Source organism: Lotus japonicus, chromosome 1 (assembly GCF_012489685.1).
Source record: "Lotus japonicus ecotype B-129 chromosome 1, LjGifu_v1.2".
Classification (NCBI taxonomy): Eukaryota; Viridiplantae; Streptophyta; class Magnoliopsida; order Fabales; family Fabaceae; genus Lotus; species Lotus japonicus.
In genome coordinates, this window is record NC_080041.1 from 70,068,783 (window position 1) to 70,094,668 (window position 25,886).

Below are 25,886 nucleotides of genomic sequence, written 5' to 3' on the forward strand. Positions count from 1 at the left end.
TAATTTTCAATAATCTAAAAAGAAAAAACAAATAATATTGATTATCTCAAAATATGATTATCTCAAAATATGGAATTTAAAATCTGCCAATTGAAAGTAGCCAAACATTATATACAATTTCATATTGTCTCAGGGAACAAAAAAGTTCATATCACCAAACCATAATAATACAGGAAATAACACTTGAATGCCCAGTGCATCAAAATTCCCAAAATAACAAACGCAGCAATCCAACGCAATCTGTTGGTTCTTTTGACATCACAAATATAAGACCAGTTTTGGTTCCAATCCATATGAATAGCCAATATATGAACATTTCAAAACAAAGAAATTTAGAAAGGGATGCTTATTTCATGAATGCATGATGATTTTTGACCTAAGAAACTGACATCAAAACAGAAATGCATAATGCAAGTAGGAAATAATCTCTCCCCTTCTGGGTCACCAACTACAAACGACCCTCACCCTAGAAATGTAATAAAGGAGAGAGAAATTAATATGGATGATAAACAGCCTAGGGACCATTTATACACAACGGGACGATGAACAAAATAATTCAAGATGATGCAGGGTTAAAAGTCAGAAAAATGAAGAGGATTTTCTAGAAACAAAGCACTTAGGTGGTGCTGATGAAAACCAGTTCAACCCTGTGAGGTTCATCCTTTCCAATCACCCATGACCAGTTCAGGAAAAAAAAATCCATTTTCAGCCTAGAAAGGGTCCGTTCTTGGATGATACCAACTTCAAGCTCAATATCCAAGTCCAACTAAGAGAAGGTTAGCTTCTGAATCATGAATCATGAATCAGTTACCTCCATTCGGCCATTCAACCAACTATATGCTTCATGAAGACCTACAGGACCCACATTTGCAAACCCGCCAATACCTTCTTCCTCCTCTTGACCGTGCTGGACTCAGTGGTGCTCATGCAAAAGTCAGTGATGCATTGGTGATGATGCAAGAGTTAGTGACAACTTGAAGACCTTCTAATAGATACCTTCCGTTGTCTGACCAGTGACTATGCAGACGATTTGACACATGCAATCCCAAGACCCGCTGCCCTCAACTCACCCAAATGCATGCATGTAGTTTATGATAAAGGATATGCTAAATCAGATGAACCTCAAACAGATATAGCACGATTGATAGCCAACTTGGCCCACTCAGCAGATTCTTTAATCAAATGATCTTCTGAGGTCAAACATTCATTTAAAAATTCTCTGCTTGACAAAGACTGTTGTATTATAGAACCAGCGTTGCTTCCAAGAGTATCAGCAAGATCTCCAAGCACTCCAATTGCTGTTTTCATAACCACGTCATCCCTGCATTGAAAAAGTAAATGAAGTCAGTAAAAATAATGGGACATATTACAAAGAAACAATGAAAAGAAGAAAAAAAATTCTTTCTCACATGTCTTTTTCCATGTATATGCTATCCAAGAACTGGAGGATATGAGGAGCATATGGAATCAAGAGCTGAGTTTTCGATGAGTTCTTAAACCCTTGAAAAATCCCAGAATATGCCTCCAATATCCCATTTCTCAAGGAATTAATGTACTCAGTCATCTCGTCATCAAAACCTGACGTGTGGGCATACATTTCTGCAGCAAGCTGTAGCGTGTTCATCGCATACATTAAATACTTATTGAAGTTATCTCCTATTGCAAGAGCTATATCACCAATGCATGAGAATAATGGAGGCTTTACAGATCGGTGCAAATTATCACTTGACAAATTCTTGAGAAGTTGAGTCATAATCCCATCACAATAAGGAAGTATTTTATCCTCCAATGCCCTGCATATGTCCCCTACCACACCAACAGTAACAGCACATACTTGGTATTCTTCAAAATTCTGAAGGTCCATCTCCATAAACTTATAAAATTCAGGCAGGTATTTAGAAAAATCAGGGCCTATCGTGTAGGCAAGAGCTCCAATTGCTAGCATTGCCTCTTCATGTGCAGTGGCATTTCTGCAAGCAAAGACCCTGAGGAACAATCCCATTATCTGATCAGCATACTGCAAGAAAGCATATTTTGTAGCTTCTGAAGACCCTAACTTCTGTATAATCACTTGCAAGCATCCACAAAGAAGGCCTATAAGTTCACTCTGCTTCTCTCTTTCATCAGATGAAAGATTTTGTGATTCAAGACATTTGTGTAGCTCTATCATGATGACTGACACTAGTTCTAACACCAAAGGAGCTGTTTCATCAGTGGAACACCTTACCACTTCATTCAATGTTTCATATGCTGCAGTTCTTAATCGTGATTCCGTAGCATCCTCCCTGTGGGTAACAGTAAGAAGGGAATGAACAATTTCTTGGAAAAAAGGAGTTAGAGGAGATGCGAGTCCCTCATCCTCATAGCCTTGGGCGAGAAAATACAGAGCACCACAGGCTTTCTCAGCAACATTGGGGACGTCCTTCATGCTCTGAAGGAGAACTGTAATGATCTGTTGGCAATTTCCCTCATTAATAATTGGTGTACCAATAATTGAACTGTGAAGAAATTCAAACATTCGTCCCAAAGTCCAAGCAGTAGTGTCTTTTACATGGTTGTTTGGATCGTTCACTAAGGCAGTAAGCATAAATGGTAAAGCACGATTAACTTGAGCTGCTAATTTGTCTGGGGAAGGCCCCTCCAAGATAGAGCCAAAAGCATAAGTAGCCGCCTCCCTCGGTCTCCAATCTGGTTTTGTAATATTTTCCTCAATAAAGGGCATTACCAGTGGCACAATATCATCTCCAACAGTACGAGCAACTAAACCAAGGCATGTACCCCCTGCCATAGCAATATTCCACGCCCCTTCATCCAGATCCTGATCCTCTTCTTGTTTGAGTAATGTTTCCAAAAGCAGAGGGATAAGTGCAGGAAGAGCTTGCTTAATAAAATAAAAACAAGGCATATCAGAGTCCCCTGTGGAATCACCCACATATTCTTCCAAGATATCAGTCTCCTCATCGCAAATGGTACTCCAAAATTCAATGGCCTGAAGAGCAACAGGCTCCTCGTCACTCCTAACAGCCTTTGCTGTGATGTCATATATACCCTGGATGTAAGGAGCCAATTTCTCATAATACATCGCAGCAATCGAGACCAAACATTCAAAACCTGCCAGTCGTATTCTCAGTTCGGGAGACATAGTTGTCTCGCAAACAACTCTCATGATATAATCACGCTCCATATCATTGCTAAAATTAGCCTGAGCAAATCCAAGAGCATTGTATAATGCCCTAGTGGAAGCAAGCCTAACATCATTATCACTTTCAGACGCATTCATACCTTGAACTACAGCAGTAAGTATTTTATTTACTTGATCTTGATCAACAACCTGAGGAGAGACTTCCTCACACAAATACCCCAGAGTCTCCAAAGTTGCTTGCTTGACATGGGCAGGAACCTGATGAATATTTGATAAAAGTGACCCTATCAACTCAGGCCACTGTTTCTGAGGAAGCTCAATCCCGGCAATCTTAGCAATAACTTGAGTTGCTGTAGACCGGGCATCAACCACAAGAGAAGAGAGAGTCTGCAACAAGCACGACTTAACCTGGGTCTTCGCAGCATGATCCAACGACAACCATCTTTGAACCAACTCCCGCTTTCTGTTCTCATCCTTGGCATCCAACGCATTCTTAAGTATCAAGCCCGCCAGCTTCCGGCTATCCACTGGTTTATCCTCACTCGCTAACTCCCCAGAGAGGGAGACCAAGAAAACAGGAAGGTTTTGATCCTGAAACTGTCGCAGACTTTCTTCAGCATGCTTCCGTACATTCCCATCTATCGATTGTGCATTCAAAAGCACCTGAGTAACTTCCATCGCCATGCTATACCTAATAAAACAAAACATAAAATCAGCTCTTACTTAAATTTCCACTAAAAAGTAAATTTCAACAAAAATCGGCACGGCAAGTCAATAAATCAATTGAAGAAGCAAGTATTCGTCAAATTATCTCAATCTCAAATCCAGAAATCAACAAAATTGCCAGCAAATTTTGAACTCATTCTGTAGCAATATTACCTAACAGGAAAATATTACAAAATATAAAATCATATCATATGATTCTGCTACAAAGAAAAAACCTGTATATATAAATTGAATTTCTGAAATTAAACACATGCTATGATCAGTTGAAATGAAAACCTATATCACATACGCGTTAAACCAAGCAAATCTGCAATTGGAATGTGGTTTGCTTCGGATTCAAATCGACGAGAGATCGAATCGAATCGAATCGAAGTGAATACAAAAACCAATTCAAATCGATTACAATAATTCAAAAACACAATAGAACAATCGCAGTGAAGAACCCTAAAACAAAATCGAAAAACGCCCAAACAAAAAATAAGGTGAAATCGGAAACGAATGAAAATGGTGAGATCGGATTAACGTAGTTACCTGGCGGAATCGGAGAAGAGATCTGAAGGAACGAAACAGAGAGGGAACGAAGGAGAGTGAGTGAGTCAGCGGCAAAGAGAGCGAGAGCGAGAGCGAGAGGGAGAAAGAAAGAAAGAGAGAGAGAGAGCAGTGAACAAAGACCAAGAAGTATTCTCAATTGCGGTTACTACGATCACAACCGCAGGATAATATTCCAATTAAATCAACAATAGTTAAAATTAAAATTATTAAAAAGAGTATTAAAAAAATTATGAAAAGAGTATTTTGTAATAATTTAGTCTTAGAAAAGCAAAGGTAATTTAAATTATTTCTTATATTGAATTTGATTTGTTTTTTTTTTCCTTGAGATGAATGGGGATAACTTTATTCGACCTGAGAATATTTAGGTCATAGTAGAATTAAACCGGAAACACTACTTAAAATGAATTAAGCATGTACTCCTTAAAATTAAACATGTTCTACTTTGAATCAACCACTTATTGATTTATTTCTTTATTTGATTAAGATTATGAGTATTAATTAGTTTATTTATTTAACAAATTAGAAGTCTACCCAGTAATATAAATATGGACAAAGGCAAAAAAAAATTCTTTTCTTTTAAAAAACAATTTTCAAATACATTTCTTAAAAACTAAGTAATTTATTTTTTAATATTTTTTGAAAGTAATTTATTTTTTAATCAATCAGTCAATTTCAATTACTTTAGATTTTATTGAGTTTCAACAATTATTTTTTTTTCTAAAAGCACGCGTTAATAAAAATATAAAAGACAATAATCGCATAGAGAACTAAGATAAGATTAATTAAAGTGTTATTTAATTGGATAGACTTTAGAGCAACTCCAACGCTGGTTTCTTAACCAGGTTGGAGGTGCTAAGAAACCAAGGGCCAGTTTCTTACCCATTGGAGCAGGGTTCCATCCGGTTTCTTAGCTAAGAAAAAGTGGGCAGAGTTGCTTGCAGAAGCAACTCTGCTTTATCAGTTTCTTAAATAAAATACTATACTTTCTCTCACATTCAGTTCCAACAGATTACAGAGGGAAGAAACAGGGTTAACAGATTGTATGAACTACTACAATTTTATTCAAACAATAATTACAAAGCTTCAGAAAAATAAATTTTTACAAAGAAAAATGGAAAAAAAAAATTACAGAAGCTGAAGGGTGTAAGGAAAAAAATTACAGAAAAAAATTACAATAAATTTTTGCTTGATCCGGTTGTTTTTCTCTGATCTGGTGGCGGTGGCAGAGGGTGGCCCTTGAGGAAGGCTTGCATGTCTCCGATCCAGTGCTTGAGGGGCGATTTGGGTCGAGATTGAAGCTTTGGTGGCGGCTGGGGTGTGTTTTGGTTGCGGTGAGGAGGCGGTTTTGGTGGCGGTGAAGGTTGTTTGGTGGCGGGTCAGTGGCGGTGAGGTGGTTTTGGTTGTGGTTGTGGGTGTTTGGTGGCAGAGAGGTGGGTTTTGTTTGAGGTTGTGGGTGTTAGGTGGCGGTGAGGAGGGTGGTGAGGGTGAGGAGGCCGTGAGGTGGCGGTGGTGAGGGTGAGGAGGCCGTGAGGTGGCGGTGAGGAGGGTTTGGTGAGGAAGAAGAAGAGGACGAAGGAGAAGAGGACGAAGGAGAAGAAGAGGACGAAGGAGAAGAGGACGAAGGAGAAGAAGAGGACGAAGGAGAAGAGGACGCAGGTGATCGGTTGGTGATGTTTGGTGATCGGTTGGTGAGGTTGGAGAAGAAGAGGACGAAGGAGAAGAGAGGTTGAAGAAGAAGCTGCGTGAGAGAAGAGAGGAAGAAGAGAGGAGCGGCTAGGGTTAGAATGGAGAGTGAGGGAGGAAAAGTAGATTATATAGTGGGTGACCGGCTGAGCCGGTCATCCCACCGGCTGGTGCCGGTTTTCTGCCCGTTTGGGCTTTTTTTTTTTTGAATTTTTTTAAATTGACCGGTTTGACCGGTTTTTCTGCCCGTTTTCTGACCGTTTTTTCAATTCTCCGACCGTTTTTTCAATTCTCAGATTCTTTACCTTATATATAGTGCAGTAGACCATTTGAAACACCAACATTTACTCCCACAATTTCTCTCTTGTCCAAAAATTCTCAAATTTCTCACAATGTCTAATCCTTATGAGCAATATTATCCACTGCTCGACAATGAAACACCTCCTACAAGTGAAGGTTTGCAACCTTCGCCTATGTTTCCGCCACAAAACCAACCTCCGCAGATGATTCACCTGCAAAGCCAACCTATGATGGTGTTCCAACAACAAAACCAACATTCGCAGGTGATTCGCCCGCAAAGCCAACCTATGCCGATGTTCCAACAACAAAACCCACATCCGCAAATGTATCAACCACAAAGCCAACATCCGCAGATGTGTCACCCTCAAAACCAACCTCCTCACACCGGTGGTAATGTTCAAAATCCTTCGTATCAAATGTTTCCACAATCGTTCTACCATCAAAACCAACCTCAGGGTCAAATGGGATCATATCCATCACAAATGTCTTATCCAAACAATCCACAATATTGCATGTATCCACCACAATACCAAGCACCTCCTACTGGTAGCAGCAGTAGTTCAAAAGTCTCAAGTACACAATGTGAGGCTATGCCCGAGGAGCCTGAATTTTCTACTCAACGGGGTCTAGATGATATTGATCTTGAAGAATCCGGAAATAAACGCACCAAATGGAGTGGTAAAGATAATATACTTCTTCTTCAGTCATGGCTCAACGTTTCTACCGATCGGGTCGTGGGAAATGAGCAAAAGTCAGATTTGTTCTGGAATAAGATTCGAGCCCAATATGAGGAGTACCGCGACGATGCCTCTCCTTCGAGGACATGGTTATCCCTGAAATCTCATTTTAATAAATTGAATGCTAATCTTCAAAAATTTGTTGGTTGCCACACTAAAGCCGTCAATCATTGGAAAAGTGGACACTCAGATAAGGACATCATGGCTACGGCGCATCAATTATATCATGTAGATACGGGTAAAGATTTCAAACATGAGAATGAATGGCGGTTGGTGAAGGATGAACCAAAGTGGAAGGGAACATTTATGACAACCAGTTCAACGAGGCAGAAGAAGTCAGTAGATGGGGTGTATGCAACATCGTCTGACCGGAGTGCATCAATCGAGGGCGACGAATATGAGGCCACACAACCAGCAACCCGCCCGTTGGGAAAAAAGAACCAGAAAAGGAAGGCCAAAGTAGGAGACACAGCTTCAAGTGATCTCGATTATGTTCCTAACTCCGAGATGATAGCCATCGGGAAAGCTAAACTGGGATTCCTTGCGAGTTTTGAGAAGCTCAAGACTGAAGAACTGGAGGTGAGAAAGGAAAAAAACAAACTTCAAAAGGCGCGGTTATTGAAGGAATACAAAGATATCCTTATGGAGGACACATCTGAAATGAACGAGGTGCAGTTAGCAACGCATCAGCGCCTAGTTGAATTCGCCATGAAAGAACTAGGAATGTCTTAATTCTTGTTGTTGTCTTTCTTAGCGTGTGCCAATGTTGTGATTTTAGCATTTCTACTTATTGATTATGCATTAGTGTTGTAATTTTAGCATTTCTACTTATGTGTATTGCATCAGTGTTGTAATTTTAGCATTTCTACTTATGTATTCTGCATTAATGTTGTAATTTCAGTATTCGAATTTTTCTTAATGTGTACTGCGTTTCTACTTATGTGTTCTATATAGCCGTTGGGGAATATAGCCGTTGGGGAATATAGCCGTTGTGGAATATAGCCGTTGGGGAATATAGCCGTTGTGGAATATAGCCGTTGGAGAATATAGCCGTTGGGGAATATAGTCGTTGGGGAATATAGCCGTTGGGGAATATAGCCGTTGTGGAATATAGCCGTTGGAGAATATAGCCGTTGTTGTTTCTCTTATTTATACATGTCATATTTCATTCATCTCAACATTCAAGAGTTGTTTTGTCCTCTCATATTTTCTTCCTCCTATCCAATTACACTGATAGTTTCTCATTGTGTCATAGAATGGATCCAAACAATATGGCCGACTTGGACATTTACGACGTTGTCATTGACGAACTTATCAATGACACGACTATAGAAGATATGATGCAGGAGGAGATGGAGTTTTATCAACGACGTGCCAACACCGTTAGGCCCAAGCGAACAAGAAAGGTGATAGAGAGAGATCGTGAAGCTGGGAACGAGCGGTTGTGGAATGACTACTTCTCCGAAAATCCTGTGTACACGGAAGAGCTTTTCCGACGAAGGTTTCGAATGCGAAAGCATGTGTTCCTCAGAATTGTAGGGGCCCTTGGGTCTCATGACCCGTACTTTTTAATGTCTGTCGATGCAGTTGGAAGACAAGGCCTGTCACCATTACAAAAGTGCACCGCCGCTATTCGTATGTTGGCGTACGGATCACCTGCTGACAGTGTTGACGAGTACGTTCGAATTGGTGAAAGTACTGCAATTGAGTGCTTAAAGAATTTTGTGGAAGGTGTGTGTGCAGTATTTGGTGAAACATACTTGAGGCGCCCGAACCAGGAAGACATTACCCGCTTACTTCAATGGGGCGAGTCTCGTGGATTTCCAGGTATGTTGGGTTCTATTGATTGTATGCATTGGGAATGGAAGAATTGTCCAGTTGCGTGGAAAGGTCAATTCACCCGAGGTGATCATGGAAAGCCCACAATCATGCTTGAAGCAGTGGCATCACAAGACTTGTGGATTTGGCATGCATTTTTTGGCATTGCAGGTTCTAACAATGACATTAATGTGCTAAATCAATCTCCGGTTTTCAATGAGGTTTTGAGTGGAAATGCTCCCATGGTGAACTTTAGCGTGAATGGAACAATGTATAACATGGGATACTATCTAGCAGACGGTATCTATCCCCCGTGGGCTACATTTGTGAAGACCATCCCAATGCCGCAAGGAGAAAAAAGGCAAAAATTTGCGAAAAGACAAGAAGGAGCAAGAAAGGACGTTGAACGTGCATTCGGCGTTCTCCAATCTCGGTTTGCAATAGTTCGTGGTCCATCACGCTTTTGGCATCCGAATGAGATGAAGTCAATAATGTATGCTTGCATCATATTGCACAACATGATTGTTGAAGATGAGCGCAACACGTACCGAGGTAATTTTGTTTATGATCAGGTCAATAATGACATATTGGATGCTGAAGTAGTAAGTGGTCCTATTCCCGCTTTTAGAAATATCTTAGAAAGAAGAGCACATCAAATTGATAGGTCAATTCATCACCAGCTTCAAGCAGACTTGGTGGAGCATATTTGGCAGCTTCCCGAAAACGAGAATAATGAAAATTAACCTTCAAGTGTTATTATGTATTTCATTTCAAATGTATTGTTGCTTATTTTTCATTGTCATGTATTTTCTTTCGTCTTTATTTCTATCATTCAATAAAATTGTTTTTGCTAGAAATAACACAATGTACTTTTTTATTTTTGTTTCAAGTTAACATGCCGATATTTAAATTTAATTGTTTTAAATATTAAGTAAAATTAAATTTAAATTAAATTCGTATTAATTTTAATTAAATTATTTTTAAGTTGAAGTATTGATTTAGTATTAAATTTTAAATCTAAATTGGGTGAAAATAAATATTATTAATTTATGTTGTATGGTGGGACACGGGTGGGACCCTTCAAATAGTAATTTAAGAAACCATGGGTTGGAGCAAAATCTGCTTCAGTTTCTTAGGAGTTTCTTAAGTCTGATGTGGCAGACAGGGCCCACAGAAATAGTGCTGAATAGTGCTGAATAGTGTGTTAAGAAACCAAATAAGAATTTTGGGGTTGGAGTTGCTCTTAGAGCGTGCTTTGCTGGGCTGTGTACAGCGTAAAGACGGTGGCTTTGCCCGGACGACGGGGCCCGCGATTGAATTTAATAAATTATTGTGGGTATTTGTTTGTGCTGTCATTCATGATTGATTTATAAAAAAAAAAAAAAACAAGTTGGTCCATTTGAATTATGATGATGGAAGAAAATTATGGTCCTTTTTTGGTTATTGGGAAGGAGAAATTATGGTCCTTTTGGAGAATTATTGTTTTCGAAATATTGAGTTTAAAAAACAATAATTTATACGCATTAACCGTTAACCAAATAATTTTAAATATTAGATAAGTAATTTTATTATTTAATTTAATTAACTGAGGTGATTTTTTCCTATGTACCAAAAAAAGTAATTGAGGTGATAACGATAAAATATGTTTAGTTCTGTTTCATGAGTTAGTCTATGACTTCCAGGAAGTTCAGCAGCTTCTGATGAGTGATTGGAGAATCCAACTTCTTCATATTTCTCAGGATGCTAATATAGTTGTGGATTGTCTTGCACACTTGGGATCGGATAGTCAGTGTGTGTTCACTCTGCTGGAGGACCCTCACTCCCATCTTGGCTAGGGATTTGTTAGCTTTGTAGCTTTTCTTTGTTTTGCTTTAATTTTCAGATGTACCAAAAACTGTCAAGGCATGTTAGATTGTGCTGTTAAAATAATTATCTGCAAAACATTTTTAAGAGTAAGTTTTAAAATCTGCAAAACATATTTCTCAGGATGCTAATATAGTTGTGGATTGTCTTGCACACTTGGGATCGGATAGTCAGTGTGTGTTCACTCTGCTGGAGGACCCTCACTCCCATCTTGGCTAGGAATTTGTTAGCCTTGTAGCTTTTCTTTGTTTTGCTTTAATTTTCCGATGTACCAAAAACTGTCAAGGCATGTTAGATTGTGCTGTTAAAATAATTATCTGCAAAACATTTTTAAGAGTAAGTTTTAAAATCGATTGTTTACATAGTAAAACACTGATTATTTTCTAAATATTAATCTGAAAAAAAAATGTCTCATTTAAAAATAGTTTTGTTCAGTAAAAAAACTTACCCCTTCTCTAATGCATCATATACTCAGCATTTCCACCTAATAATCTTATCGAACATAAATAAAGCACCTCACATACGTTTTTCTCACATAAGATATTGTTTCCCATCAAACATAATTACATAAATAAAGGCACCTCACCTACGTTTTTCTCGCATAAGATATTGTTCCCCTTAAATTTTATATTCCCCGTTCAGCAAAATAACTTTTGCTATTTGGATGTGTCCCATTCACCAATATTAAGTTTGTAGTTATTATATGCTGTAAAAAAAAGTTTGCAGTTACTATAATTTTGGTATCTAGATACTAGTAGTAGGATTTAAACCCAGAACTTTGGAAATTTTAATCCATCTTGAGTTCATAAAAAATAAAAATTTAAAATAACTTTTTACTACGAAAAAATAATTATTAGATGTGGAAGTGGAATTCACAAAATATAATTACATTTACACTTCAGATAGAACATGCGTAGTGGTTAACAGAGTAATGGTTGGTTTTACATCATTGAATGAATTTATTTTTTCTAGTACTATTTTGGCACCACTACATAAATTTGCAAAAATACAATATAAGCATGGCTGGAAAAACATCGAATGGGCTAAATTAGTTATATATTTAGTTATGCTTAATAAGCCTCTGCACATTTAGCATTTGGTATCTTAGATTGAAGAAAAAAAGCATTCAATATTTCATCATTTACTATTTTAGCTGGTTGTCTAGTCAAAATCGCAGGAGATGAGCAATACCAACTTTTTCTTCCCTATTCAAATATCTGTATTATGTATCTACCGATCAGCTAAAAAAAGAAACAAATGAAAAAACCAGATTCCACATACTTTTGACAGCATGAGAAACCATTTAAGGACCTAAAAAACTCTTGTGAATTCTATAACACCAACAATAGAACAAAATAAAGGATGCGGGGAGGATGTCATTGCTCCCTTTCCTTGTTCCTCCAAGTTTCATTTATATCTTTCTCCATATAAAGAAATGAGGGCCAAAATCAAGAGTCAAGCAAATAATAGAACGAAATATACTTGATTAACCATAACCTAAGCAGTGCATAGGCGTAAACTACACTGAAAAGGGTGTATTAACAAGACTAAGGGCAAAAAATTGAGTTATATCCACAAGTACATATCCTGAAGGCATTTGGGTAGGGTTATATTAGCCAAAAGCAGCAACAAAGAAAGCTAACAATCAATATACTTCCCCCACCTGCTGCATGCACGGCCAGTTTGACGTACAGATGTCACGCGGGGAACTCCCATCATTATCCTTTAAATCTGTATCTGCTTTATGCTTCACTAAATACTCAGCTATGGCTTCTCTCTCACATGTAACAGCATAGTGCAGTGGAGCTTGTCCATCATTATCCTTCAAAAAACAAAACACAACATTAACAGAAGCAATTTTGACATTATGATTGACAACTAAAAGATCTACAAAAGCATCTCAAAAAGCCTAAGATAAACTTCAACGTTTTGGAACATTGCAGCAAGAAATTTTTAAATTCCAATTAAGGTTCCGTCCTGTTTTCATTCTGAAGAGTTATGACGAAGCCAATAAAGCATACAAAATCAGATAGCCCCCCATGATTGCATTAAAACATTCATTGATGAATACCTTGGCATTTACATCAGCGTTCCTGCCAAGAAGCAGCTCGGTGACATCAAGGTGGCCCCGATCCACAGCCCAGTGCAATGGTGTCCGGCCCTCACTGTCTGCATGCATTTCAAAATATACATGTTGATTAAGAAAAGGAAAATAATATACTAGTTAAATACAAACATTAATTTGAGAACCCACTATGACATGAGACAGCAATTTCAATCACTAAGAATACTGAGGATCGTACTGTGAGTTGTTTAGTAATAAAAAAAAAATCCTCTACAATTACGATATCATGTGATGACTATTCTTATTGAATCCTCTCAGAGTAGCGGATTAATACGGAGTTCTAAAAGATTTTTCTTTCATGCCGCATTGATAACTCAACTTTTATTTTCATATCCAAAATTTAACTGGCAAATAGCCCGCTTACAAAATCAATAGTTTGTGAAGGAAACACATTACGGAAGATTGTGCTCTGATTATAGTTATCTTCCTTACTATGCATAAAATCTACTGTTTCTTTAAAAAACAACAGAGTGACTGGTATATACCTTCCTAAGAACAAAGGTGCCAGAGAGATCAAGTGAAAACAAAAAGCTAAAATGAAAGTTCCAACATGTGAAAAGATAAATTTCTTCACTTCAGCTAAGTTTTAATATCTGAAATGAAATTCCTAAAGCAAGTTCAAGTCAACTTTCTATCTTCAAATAGGCCTTCAAGCATGTTATTTCAGCTTGTTAACAAAAACAAAGCATCTGCCAACTCTAAAGCAGTGAAGCATGCATATGCTAGTATTAGGCTTGTAAAGCAATGCTGCTAAAATTCAGAAAGATGTTGACTTGTTAAATCAGTTATTGTTCTGTCAACATAAGTTGTTGATGAGGAGCTTGATCCATTAAAATATATAATATATATATTGACCATGCACAGCACGCTTGAGAATAATGTATGCACTTAGAAATGCATATAGCTAAAAATAACTAACTCACCTTTCACATTCACTGAAACACCATCTTCGATGCACTTGAGCAGATTAGCCATATCTCCTTCCCTAGCAAATCCATGAATGGCATCCATTTTACTGTGAAGGAAGATAATGAAGCATCAATGTCTATCCATGTTTTTTCCACTCCAGAAATTGTAGTCCCTTATGATGAAGACACTACCTGACTTCTGATATTAATTGTTCAAAAGTTTTTCATAAAATATCATCAGTACGTGATATATTCAAAAAACAACCTTGTGATCAGCCTATAAAATCCTCCTAAGCGTCAATAGCTTAATGGAGAAAACAAAACACTGATTATCTATATTGAAATTTTATTCATAAGATATTCTCATTAATTGATATATTGAAGTCAGTAAAATCCAGAACATTGTTAATTTACAACATAAAAACAACCTTGTGATCGGCCTATGAAATCCTACTAAATGTTATAATAGCTTTGGGGGGTGGGGGGGGGATCACACAGCATAGGTGACAATTGGTGATCAGTGTAAGACAAAACGGTGACGCCAAAGAAGGGAGACATAAGACATAAGACATGACAAGTAAAACAGAATAATGAGAAGGATTTATATTAGCCTTATTAAGCAAAGGATAGAGAACCAAGCCAAAGTTTCTATGTTATCCTATCCCCTATCATGCAATGCTTAGAAACTACAATAACAGTTTAGTAATTGGTGATCAGTGTAAGACAAAACGGTGACGCCAAAGAAGGGGGACATAAGACATGACAAGTAAAACAGAATAATGAGAAGGATTTATATTAGCCTTATTAAGCAAAGGATAGAGAACCAAGCCAAAGTTTCTATGTTACCCTATCCCCTATCATGCAATGCTTAGAAACTACAATAACAGTTTAGTAAGTCCAATACATGTTCCTTCCATACTCAAAAACAAAATATATTTTCAGAAAGATTTCAAACATTCCAAAGTTTCACCCTATGCTACTTCCATTTTGTGAGGAATAATTGTTGCAAAACAAAAGAACATACCATTCCAAGATTAGGTATAATTAATTATGACAAATAGATCATTAAATTTTCAAGCAAGAAAACTCCATACGGTAATTGCATTGACTAGTTATAAGAAACAGAATCAAAACCATATAAATTCAAATTTTAATGTATCCTAAGATAAAGGGGACTTTGCTGAGGGGCACACATGGGGTACGTATCCAATGAAAATACTTTACAACTCCAAAGAATATATAAAAATTAGAAAGTTGTAGAAGGTTATTTTAATCCCTGGAAGGTTTTCTCCTTGCTCTGCTCAATTTGTTACAATTTAAATTGACAAGGCCTCCCATCACTTTGAGTATATCCTAGACCTAGCACATAACAAGATAAACGTAGGAAAAGAAACAACTAATTTTAGCTGTTGTAAACAACTGAAATTTACACTTTTAGTCAAGAAAATATAAAGAAGCAACAACCTATGAGCAAAGCTGACTCAGGAAAAGTGGCAAACGTAACCCTACCAAGTTGCAGACTATCTATTAAAAAGGGCAGCCTGGTGCTCCCACTGTGAGTGGGGCCGGGGAAGGGTCCGACCACTTGGTCTATTGTCGCAGCCATACCTTGTTTTTACATAAGAGGTGCAAAAATTATATGTGCCAATGGTATAATATAAAAAGACGCAAGATAATAAGTGTAAAAAGCCCAGGATCATATCAGAGCCTTCAGAAAGGATCCTTACAACATAAATACAATTGAAGAAGGGGAGCTGAGCCTTTATATCCTATGTGAGAATAAGCCTCACTCCAAATAGTTTGATAAACCGTGTAAGACCAAAAAAAGAGTAAAGAATCAAAAACCATTAGAATTTACCATTTCAAGACATCCCTTCACTCTAGAACATCAATGCAATTACATTTAGCACTATACCATATACATAATTTATTACAACAAACTAGTAACGCATTACCATCTAAACATATATACTAAACTCATACAGTTTGGACTTTAGAGTTTCACAAATCTTACGAGTCACTGCCACATTCCTCTTCATAAACGAAAGAGCTGAACACTGGCCCCATTGGTCCCTTAGCATCTGAACTATGCCCATCACCATCACTAGTTTTGCTCCTCTGTTACAGACATCATAAGAGTTAGGTAGGTAGAGACAAGACAAAAGATACACACACACAAAGAATGCAAGTAAACATACTACTTCTATTTCAAATATAAATTTGCATCCTTTCAATGAAACATCTAGTGATTCATCCATTCAGAGCACAAGAAACAGCTCATTAGCTCACCAAAGAAGAACCATCAAGCCAAGTAGGATATAGTTCAGTCACAATATCAATGTACTTCTGCATTGCATCTTCAGGAGGCATAGCACCCAATTTCTGCCACGCTTGCCTACAGAAAAGGGGCGCAAAAACATTAGCATCAAAGCAAACATATATCCAAATAACACTTTTCGCGTGTATAGAGAAAGGTCCTTATTAGATCAGGTAGGAAAATCGGCGGCCTAGAATTATCATAAATAGCGCATAATTTATTCCCCACATCATTATGCTCTCAAATTAAACATATCAATGTAACCTATGCCCATTTTACGGCCACAGAGTCGGTCTTAAGCTTTATTAGTGCAAACAACAAATACAACCAAAAGACCAAAATACTAAATAATCAGCAGTCAAAGTGTCAAACATTCCATACATTATTATTGTCTCAATGCATGGGAATAACAGAAAGAAGATTCCAATATATATTATTAACCCTACCCTTTCAACACATTGCGTACAGTTAAAGTTCCTTTCCTTTTTCATTTGCCGTCTAGAGAATCGCATAGAACAAATTTAGGAAAAGCTAAGGGCTATAGAACAGTGCAAAAATTACCATTTAGCTCGAGCGGTGAGTTTGATAGGCGAAGGCTGCTGCGTGCTACAGGGACCCTCCGTGGCAATCTTATACAACCCATAAAGCTGCAGCTGCACATCATTAGAAACCTTCTGCGAGAGCCGATCAGCGGCGGCAGCAGCAACAAACGCCGTAGCAGCACTAAACGCCTCATCCAATTCCGTACTCTCCACCCCTTCCCAATCATCCTCGTAATCATCGTCACCGCCATCAAGGCTCTCATTCCTCACGCTACCCTGCTCAGCCATCACCGACTCAAGCTCAGAGCGTTGCGCCGCGGCGGCATCGGAAGCTGAAACGGCGTCGTCGTGTTGCTTGGCGGCGGCGGCGTCATCAGGCTCCGCCGCAGCCCGTGTGATGGTGAGATTATCCTCCTTGAATGAAACCACGATGGAGATTAGCTTCGCGAGAAGGTAAGAGAAAATGAGACCGACGATAATGGATTGCAAGAGCGATTGCCATTCAGCCATGGAAACGAAACCCTAGAAGGAGAATCGAGAAATCGTGGAATTTGAAGCGGTTGTGAGGGTGGAAGCTAAAACCCTAGAAAATGTTCATCTGGTTCTAGAGAGAGAGAGAGAGAGAGGAAGAAGGAGGAGTGGAAAATTGACGAGATTTGAGGAAGATTACGAAGGAAGTTTCAGAAGGGGGAACCAAACCGTGCAGCGAGAAGGGTGAGAGGGTATCTATCTGTTGTTGGCGCCTGGGGGAATTATCGGGTGCTTCGAGGAGAACATGTGGTTTTACAACAACGTCGTTTTGACGGTACACGTGGAATGAGTCATGGAGATTTTATTAGATTTTATTGATACCAACGGTGTGTGATGTTGTTGAGGAACAATTTGCTTTTTTAAGTGCGATGGACCACATGGTACCATGTGGATGTGGACTATGTTTTGATTTTATTGATCAACTTATTAATGGGGAATTTGTTTATACGATTATCTTGGAAAAAGGTGGTTTAAATTAAAAAAAAAATTAAACTTAAATTGATAATTTGACAATTTGTTATGAGATTAATTTTTATGCACTGTTATTTAATCACAACCTTCAATTTCTTATTTTAAATATTATTAAATTTAAAATTAATTATAAGCTAACAAAATGAAAGGATGTGATTAATTGATTGTGTAAAACTTATTTACACTGTCGGTACATAAAAATTAAACTTGTTAGTTATATTTTACCATTTTACGTTTATTTTAATTTATTACTTTCTTTAAAAAAAATCTATTAGCAGAGTTATTAGAAGAAAAATCTTTTGAGATGTTAGTGCAATACCTTTTTGGACACTTCCCTCTTCTTGTCAATCATGGTAAGTTTTCAATCATCAATGTTAATAATCTTTTTTATATTTTTAATCATTAGTTTCTAATTTTTAAATGCATTACTGTTGTTACTTTTAAAGGTGTAGCCTCTGTTAGCTGAATATAGCTCATTAACATTGGGGTCGGTAGATACCATTGGCACTAAGAGTGGAAGCGTCGGCTATTGTAGAACATGGGTAGTGTCTGCCATTGTGGCACGTGGGTAATGTCGCCCTATAGTCGGCTTAACCGACGTTAATACTTAGTGTTGGTCGCTTGGTCGACTCTGCACGTTAGCATCAACTGTTTCCACCCGACACAGACACTAAGCTAATGTTAAATTGACTTGTGTTGGTTTTTCACAATTTTGAGAATTGATGGATTCGATCTGAACCCACCTTTACTTTTTAGCCCTTACATTTTTGTGACATAGGGCATGTTGTATTTAACACAAGACATGATCGTCTTACTCACACTACAACTAGCCTCTGCCCTTGTCTCCTTTAGTTCCTTGTGTCTTACTTCGTCGTTAGCATTGTTGTTGAAGATTCCTCTAATATTGCAAACCTTATTGTTTTGTTGTGATTTGATATCGTCGGAGGTATATGCCATGTTCAAGCCTTGATTCCACCAGGACATATACACATATACAAGTAAGGGGCATTTGCCCCCACTAATTTTTCCAATGTTACACCAATAGCATGCAAAGTATTAGGATATGAAGTCTTATGTTGCACACAAAGCTCGAAGTGTCCCTTGGTTTGGTTTAGTAGGGAAAGTGAGAAGGGTGAAAGTGGAAAGAGATAAGATGGATAGAGAAAAATTGATGAGAAAAAGTACAAATTTTATAAGGTATTTGATATGGGAATTGTTATTCAGACCCCCCCTCACCCCTATTTTAGACCCCTAAAAATATGGGACATGTCTAAAATACCCTTAATGAAAAAAAAAATTGAAAAATACCCCTCCCTCCATCCTCACCTTCTTCCTAATGCTTTGTTGAAACACCCCCCCCCCTCACCCCCCTCTCACCACATACTCTTTCTTCTTCCAAACCCACTCTCTACTTCCCACATTGTTGCCGACCACTGCCTCCACCACCCACGCCACCGCCGTCGTCGTCCTCACCCAACACCATCACCAACGTCGCCACCGCCGTCGTCGTTGTCAGCCGACTTCTCCTACCTCGTTGTCGTCGTCATCTGTGAAGGTACTACACTCTAATCCCGATCTAGATCTATCGCACTCTCATTAAGCGTGAGCACCGTACTCTATGTGTGCGTCCGGTTCGCACCCTGTGAATGCGACAGAGACGCACACTGATAGTGCGTTTATCTGTTATATTTATCCAGACGCATTGTTTAACCACGTCACTGTCGCACTTATAAGATGCGTGTGTGACGCGCTTTCAACGTGCGATTAAAACATTTCTGGCCTGTTACAGAAACAGTAAACAATTTTCATATTAGTTGTAATGTATCAATGACATATTATATTGTAAGAATTAACTTGAAGTTTATTAATGTATCAATGACAGATGTAATATAATCTTAGTTTATGTTTCTGTTGTGTTAAAGTAGTTTATGTTTCTGTTGGAGTTCCTGTCTCTGTCAAGTTTCTGCAAAAACTCGCACTACGGAACTGCGTCAACCACGCACACTCAGGGTGCGATGGTAACGCATTTGAAAACAGCGACTCATATCACGCTCTTTGTAACTGCGTGACTAACGCACTTCACTAAGGGCGCATATGTGCCTCTCCTATGTATAGTCAGACACTGGGACATCAACTCTGACCCTAATTAATCGCACCTTCAACATGCGCCTGCAACGCATATTGAAGGAGCGTCTACGTCGCTCAGTGGGCAGGTGCGAGGGAAACGCACTACAAGGGTGCGTTTGAAAGGGGTACTTTCGAGTTTCAAAAATTTCCTTCGGTCTAAATAGGGGTGGGAGAGGTCTGAATAACAATTCTCATTTGATATAGTAGAAAAGGTGGAGAAAGAGAAGATAAATAATGAAATGACTCTTCTATCTTTTTGTTTGGTTGGATATAGAATGAAAAATGGGAAATTAATTTTGTACAAAATGACATTTTTACCATACATATATAAATTTCATGAATAAATATGATAATGAGAGATAAAACACACTCAAATTTTCTCTTTGGATTGGTGAGACAACAAAAAAAATTCATGATATCACATGTTTTTCTCTCTTCACTCTCTCACTCGATAAAAATAGATTTTAGTTATTTGACTTTTTAGTTTTCAAGACTATCAAATTCAAAACCTTCTTTAAAAAAACGTGATTGTGTTAGAATTCACAAAGTGATGAAAATACATCTGTTTGATATGGTTTAACACACACTCCATACTCAGCCTCAAGTTCTTCATTAGCTCCATCTACTTTTTTTTACATAGTTGTTTAAAGAAAAACAAAACAGACTAGCACCTCAAGAAGTGAGTTCCACGATAATCTTCTGCCAACAAATTATCTCCATTTTCTAATGACAATGACTAACATGCTGATCGAACTCATAAAAGAATAAATATATTTTATTCTATATATAATTTGCAATTATCTAAATCAAATAAATTATTACATGTAAATATGTAATCCCATGAATCCATGATCATGCACAAATTGCCAAAAAAAAATCCATGATCATGCACAAGCTGCAGCATGTAGCATTTACGCCTAAATATTTGGAAAAAATAGAAGGAAAAAAAAATCAAAAAATGCGCATGATATGGTTTAACACACACTCCATACTCAGCCTCAAGTTCTTCATTAGCTCCATCTACTTTTTTTTGTACATAGCTGCTTAAAGAAAAACAAAACAGACTAGCACCTCAAGAAGTGAGTTCCACGATAGTCTTCCGCCAACAAATTATCTCCATTTTCTAATGACAATGACTAACATGCTGATCGAACTCATAAAAGAATAAATATATTTTATTCTATATATAATTTGCAATTATCTAAATCAAATAAATTATTACATGTAAATATGTAATCCCATGAATCCATGATCATGCACAAATTTCAAAAAAAAAATCCATGATTATGCACAAGCTGCAGCATGTAGCATTTACGCCTAAATATTTGGAGAAAATAGAAGGAAAAAAAATATCAAAAAATGCGCATCCAGGGAATCGAACCCTGGTCAGTACCGTGGGAGGGTACTATGATACCACTACACCAGATGCGCTTTGTTGATAAGTCTTGAACCTTTTAGCTTATAAACTATACTCAACTAATTGGTTCAAACTTATCGTAAATTTTCTTATTTGAATTTGATCTTATTAAATGATAAAAAAAATAGTTTATTTATCCAATTGAATTTTGCCACATCAAGAAATATATTTTTGTTTTAATTCAAATTTAAAACATAAGTCCATTAAACACTTATTTATTTGGCACCAACATTCGGGACCCCACATGACGGATACAGTAGTGATGTCCCTGACCACAAAAATATTATTTTTTACCTCAGAGGGGGGTCGAACCCGGGTGAGGAGCATAGGCAAAATCCCTTAAAGAAATGCATATTCACCACTTATGCCACCCCTTGTGGTTGACGTAAAGTTAACAGGCCAGAAAGAATGACCATATATTAACAACAAATATGTATAAGTATTTTATTATACCAATGCATTCAATTTGTAAGTTGAAAGCAAATCGAATAGTGCAACATTACAAAAGGAAAGCAAACAATTCAATTTACTTTCAAACGCAGCATACATCTACTAGTTACCCTCACCAAAATATGTGTATGTCATGGCATAGCAACTTAACAAAAACAAATATTGAAGAAAATGAAGAAGACTTTGCTTATCATCGACATCCTAGTTCAACTCTCCAGTCATCAGCGATTGTCTTATTTCTGCATAGCTTCTGAAGATCAATGTAACCAATGATAGTGTCCTCGAAAACTGCACCTTCCAGCTTCGCATCATCGAAGGTGGAGCCCGATAACACTGTGTTCTTAAATACAGCTCCTTGAAGATCAGCTTTCTCAAAGTTAACACGGTCCAAGACTGCATTTGAGAAGTCTACACCTGTAAAAAGATTCTTGACTTATGGACATGTTTATTTGGCAAATACCAAAATAGTATGAATCACAACTTGCATGAAGATGAAGATGCACAAGTCACTCCACAGGTTTTACGGGCTTCATGATTTTTAGCAGAATATGTCTTAATCAAGCATGTAATCTGGTTAATCATGGGTAATTTCAGGCCACATAATATCTTTAGACCAATCGAGCTGATAGGTAATTAACCCCCTTAGTTATGACTTATGAGTGAATAATTGTTAATTTATGTTAGTGTTACATATCTGTTAGCATATGTTAGTAACTGTTTGGATTTTGGAAGGGAGTAATTAATTAGCTATTTGGGACTGGGATAACTAGAGTTGTAAACAGAATTAGAGGGGGGTTGAGGGAGGGAGAGAGAGAGAGAGAGAGAGCTATCTTCTCTTTGGAGAGTGTTGGACATTGAAAGGTTGCTTTTGCAAACCCTCAAAGTTCTCCTAGTTGTATATGTAGTCAAGGGAGATTTTCCCTATTTTGAGTAAAAAATACAAGTTCCTATCACAAGCTAAGTAGATGTCTGTCAACGGAAAATTAGGGTGTCTTTTAGGTAAACAACTTAATCAAATGCTTATGGAAAAAGCACTTATGTAACTGTTTATTTTTAAACTTATTTGAGAAATTTATTCAAATAAGCTCAAGATAGCTTATAAGTATAGGTAAAGACACTTTCAATAATATGAGAAGCTCCTGAAAATAAGCTTAGAAAAAATTATAGGTAGGTCACAGAAGCTTTTTTCATAAGCTTACCCAAATATTTGACCAAGTGTTTATACTATAAGATAAGCTCAAATAAGTTCTTCCAAATGCAGTCATACTCTTTATAAATACAAGTTCATAGGTGTTTTCCAAAATGTTCAGAATAAGAAGATTTAGTGAAACTTGTCTGGTCATATATGAAGGCTTACAAACCGTCAAGCTAATTAGCGTTGAGATGATTTTGAACAAGTAAAAAAGGTTACCTTTAAAGCTGCCGCCAACCGCATAAGCCTTTGACATTACTACTTCTGTCATGTCAGCACCATCAAACTTGGCATCTGACATGAGTGCTGCTGACAGGGTCTTGCCCTTCAGGTTGGATTTTTCATTTGTGAAATCACAGAGCCGGAGATCTAATGGTTTGTCATAAACACCATTTGCCTGACCGATTGTGTTGCCAACAAATGCTCGCTCGCAGCGATTGGGGTCAGTTGATAATGGGGGAAGCCTCTGCAAAGAAAACATAGGCGTTGTATGCATTATATTCTCTCCTCAACGATTTCTTTTGAAGAAAATTGTAAACCACATTTGCATGGCTATCACAAATTTAATCTTATAAGAACATAACATCTATAACTGGCATGACATATCACAAGAACTGAACAGTTTACACATTTTATCAGAAGAAAATAGTAATATATTTAGACTAAACAGTACCAGGCTTGAGGGAAAATAGGCCTTGAAATTGACAAAGGCAAGTCATATCAGCAAAGTTCAGAAGGACAACAATCTTAGGCTCTTCGGATTTATCCAAATGACCCTTTGAATAAAATGAGGAAAGGAATGTTTATGAAGACAGACTAATTTTTGAACCCAAATTGTAATAGGCTTCATAATCAAACCCCATATACAGAGGTAACTGCTACCAAAACACACTGGCTGTTACCTCAGGTCTAGCATGTCAAAACCTGAATGTTGTAACTTGAACATACTTCATGCTTACAACTAAATTTTAACCAATAAATCACACACACACACACACACACATATATATATATATACTCAGAAGCAAAAATCATAAGCTATCCATCCTATGGTAGTTAGTAACTAAGAGAAAAATTCACCCTATCAGCTGCAGCAACAGATATATCAAGTTAGAATGAAAGGAATCAAAAGACACACTCAGCGAGAAACCGTTTGATCTCTCCCAGCCTTAGTTTAGAGTAAAACCAGTTTCTACTTTCTACTGCCAAATTGCTATTCCTTCAACAAGGCACTAAAATATAGGCCAGTAGTCAGTACCTATCAGGCACATATAACAAGTTCTATACTCTTACTTACAAGCCAAGTCAAACGGTCTCCTTGAACTGTTGTTTGTTTATCTCTTGGTCTTGGCCAATAAAAATTAATCTCTGAAACTTCCTTATTGAGTATAGACCTAAGGACTATAGATATATATAAGCTTCAGAGAGCAAATTGCAGCTTAACAAAAAATAAGAAGTTAAGGCAGAACAATTGGGACAGCTTTTGTCTAATATTCAGCTCACAGTACTACAAGCAAGCCTAGTAATCCATATTATTTTTTTTCACTTTATTATTTCATCTAAAAAACTTGCATTGATGGGTGAAGACTGAAGAGTTAAGACATATGCACGGCTTATTACATTTCTAAAATGTCCTTGTATGCAATAGTCTATTGGCCTTACAATTCGTTTGTATGAAAACCAAAGAGCACTCGTTGGGGCTTATCTACTGTTTTTTTCTAGTAGATAGTCTTTAGTAAGTTCCAATAAGCCTGAATCCAAACAGGCTCTAAATCTGTTGAGGAACAATGGTGCAATCTTAATCACTAGATACCCGCCCAATTGGCCCTTGCGTGGGCAATGTACAATCCCACGTACCTTGTAGTGAAATTCAAATTTTTTATTTTATCAGAATAATGGGGCAACAAGGATTGAATTTCAGACAATTTGATCATAGATGCAGGTGATGAACCAACTGTCACCAAAGCTTAAGCGGTTGGGGTGAAGACACATGATTGATTCATCAAATTAATTTCTAACATACTGAGTTCCAAAACATGCAGGAAAAATAAGGTTCATATACAGAAAATGCAGCATTGCATAGAGTGATAAGTTCATTTGAACCTGGTTAGCAGCAGTAACAGGAAATGCAGCAGAAGTAACAGCACAAGCTGCAAGAATACCACAGGCCACACTCTTGATTCCATTGAAATTAAGTAACCTTCCCTTGCACTCAGATCCATCTAACTCACCTACTCCTACAAACAAACGCACTAATCTTTATATAGTAACTAAACAAGAGCAAGAAATTCTGAGAATAACAAAGGTTCATACCAGAGCAAGAAATTCTGAGCGTTGAAGGTGAAGTGGTGAGACACGAGCGCTTCGTTGAGTGATTGTGTATGGACAAACCGTTGCGTGGGAGTGGAATTGAAACGTTGACAGCCATGGTTCTCTGTTCGAGTTTTGGAACTTTCAGTTCAGACCACTCCACCGTCGCTTATCCGTGGATAAATATGTTACCTGGCATGACACGTGGCACTATAGCACGGCTTGTTTATTTTGGAATTTTTTATTGTATTGTTAGTGCTAGTTTATTGATACTAACTAGTGCTTTTTTACCCGAGCGTTGCACGGGTAATATGTCTATTGTATTTGATACGTCAATTAATACCTTGATTATTAAAAGGCTTAATTGCACTTTTGGTCCCTCAACTTTGACCTTTCTGCGAAAATTGTCCCCAAACTTTAAAATTAGCAAAAATCATCCCTAACGTTTACACCCGGTTGCAAAATTGGTTTTCCGTCCAATTCCATCCACTATTTAACGAATTTTGGGATAAAAATTAATAAAAAAATAAGAAAATAGAACAAAACCTAAAATTCATCATTTTTCTATCCTTTTACTGGAAATCTTTTTTTTTCTGGGTTCATTGTTGGAGGGAGAGGTTGAAGAAGAGGAACTCAGATCACACCAATAACAATTGCAACTCTGTCACCCAAGCT

At 37.5% G+C, this 25,886-nt stretch overlaps 4 protein-coding genes and 1 non-coding gene across 6 annotated transcripts; 1 reads left to right on the top strand and 4 right to left on the bottom strand.

Annotated features, from left to right (window-relative positions):
• Window positions 1–90: 90 nt before the first annotated feature.
• Window positions 91–4,555, bottom strand: LOC130744485 (importin subunit beta-1-like). The gene is made up of 3 exons (XM_057596667.1): window positions 4,400–4,555; window positions 1,410–3,833; window positions 91–1,321 (listed from the first exon to the last, which is right to left on the bottom strand). Exons 2-3 carry the CDS (start codon window positions 3,824–3,826, stop codon window positions 1,123–1,125), a joined length of 2,616 nt encoding a protein of 871 aa, XP_057452650.1. The 5' UTR covers window positions 3,827–3,833; window positions 4,400–4,555; the 3' UTR covers window positions 91–1,122.
• A 3,829-nt stretch (window positions 4,556–8,384) lies between these two features.
• LOC130744499 (uncharacterized) lies at window positions 8,385–9,868 on the top strand. The gene has a single exon (XM_057596681.1). It carries the CDS (start codon window positions 8,397–8,399, stop codon window positions 9,699–9,701), a length of 1,305 nt encoding a protein of 434 aa, XP_057452664.1. The 5' UTR covers window positions 8,385–8,396; the 3' UTR covers window positions 9,702–9,868.
• A 2,417-nt stretch (window positions 9,869–12,285) lies between these two features.
• On the bottom strand, window positions 12,286–17,423 carry LOC130744507 (acyl-CoA-binding domain-containing protein 1-like). Its single transcript, XM_057596684.1, has 6 exons — window positions 16,733–17,423; window positions 16,144–16,249; window positions 15,869–15,972; window positions 13,870–13,961; window positions 12,893–12,990; window positions 12,286–12,643 (listed from the first exon to the last, which is right to left on the bottom strand). Exons 1-6 carry the CDS (start codon window positions 17,221–17,223, stop codon window positions 12,467–12,469), a joined length of 1,068 nt encoding a protein of 355 aa, XP_057452667.1. The 5' UTR covers window positions 17,224–17,423; the 3' UTR covers window positions 12,286–12,466.
• Window positions 17,424–21,202: 3,779 nt separating this feature from the next.
• Window positions 21,203–21,273, bottom strand: TRNAG-CCC (transfer RNA glycine (anticodon CCC)). Its single transcript has one exon. It is a non-coding gene; the product is annotated as a tRNA-Gly (tRNA).
• Window positions 21,274–21,678: 405 nt separating this feature from the next.
• LOC130744515 (thylakoid lumenal 17.4 kDa protein, chloroplastic) lies at window positions 21,679–25,373 on the bottom strand. Of its 2 annotated transcripts, none has more exons than XM_057596698.1 (4): window positions 25,215–25,373; window positions 25,005–25,132; window positions 23,121–23,367; window positions 21,679–22,123 (listed from the first exon to the last, which is right to left on the bottom strand). In XM_057596698.1, exons 1-4 carry the CDS (start codon window positions 25,327–25,329, stop codon window positions 21,900–21,902), a joined length of 714 nt encoding a protein of 237 aa, XP_057452681.1. In that variant the 5' UTR covers window positions 25,330–25,373; the 3' UTR covers window positions 21,679–21,899. The 2 variants fall into 2 exon arrangements, with proteins under 2 accessions (XP_057452681.1, XP_057452676.1); XM_057596693.1 differs by having other exon boundaries at window positions 25,005–25,138.
• Between the last annotated feature and the right edge of the window lie 513 nt (window positions 25,374–25,886).

Bases quoted from the DNA above. Each gene is read 5' to 3' on its own strand.
- LOC130744515 (XM_057596693.1), bottom strand. From the start codon at position 25,329: ATGGCTGTCAACGTTTCAATTCCACTCCCACGCAACGGTTTGTCCATA. The intron at 25,139-25,214 runs GTATGAACCTTT...GTTTGTTTGTAG, and splicing joins GCTCAGAATTTCTTGCTCTG to GAGTAGGTGAGTTAGATGGA. The intron at 23,368-25,004 runs GTTCAAATGAAC...TTTTCTTTGCAG, and splicing joins CTGTTACTGCTGCTAACCAG to AGGCTTCCCCCATTATCAAC.
- LOC130744485 (XM_057596667.1), bottom strand. From the start codon at position 3,826: ATGGCGATGGAAGTTACTCAGGTGCTTTTGAATGCACAATCGATAGAT. The intron at 1,322-1,409 runs GTGAGAAAGAAT...TTTTCAATGCAG, and splicing joins ATATACATGGAAAAAGACAT to GGATGACGTGGTTATGAAAA.
- LOC130744507 (XM_057596684.1), bottom strand. From the start codon at position 17,223: ATGGCTGAATGGCAATCGCTCTTGCAATCCATTATCGTCGGTCTCATT. The intron at 13,962-15,868 runs GTAAGATTTGTG...CTTCCTTCACAG, and splicing joins GAGGAATGTGGCAGTGACTC to TAAAATGGATGCCATTCATG. The intron at 12,644-12,892 runs GTATTCATCAAT...TGTTTTTTGAAG, and splicing joins ACGCTGATGTAAATGCCAAG to GATAATGATGGACAAGCTCC.
- LOC130744499 (XM_057596681.1), top strand. From the start codon at position 8,397: ATGGATCCAAACAATATGGCCGACTTGGACATTTACGACGTTGTCATT.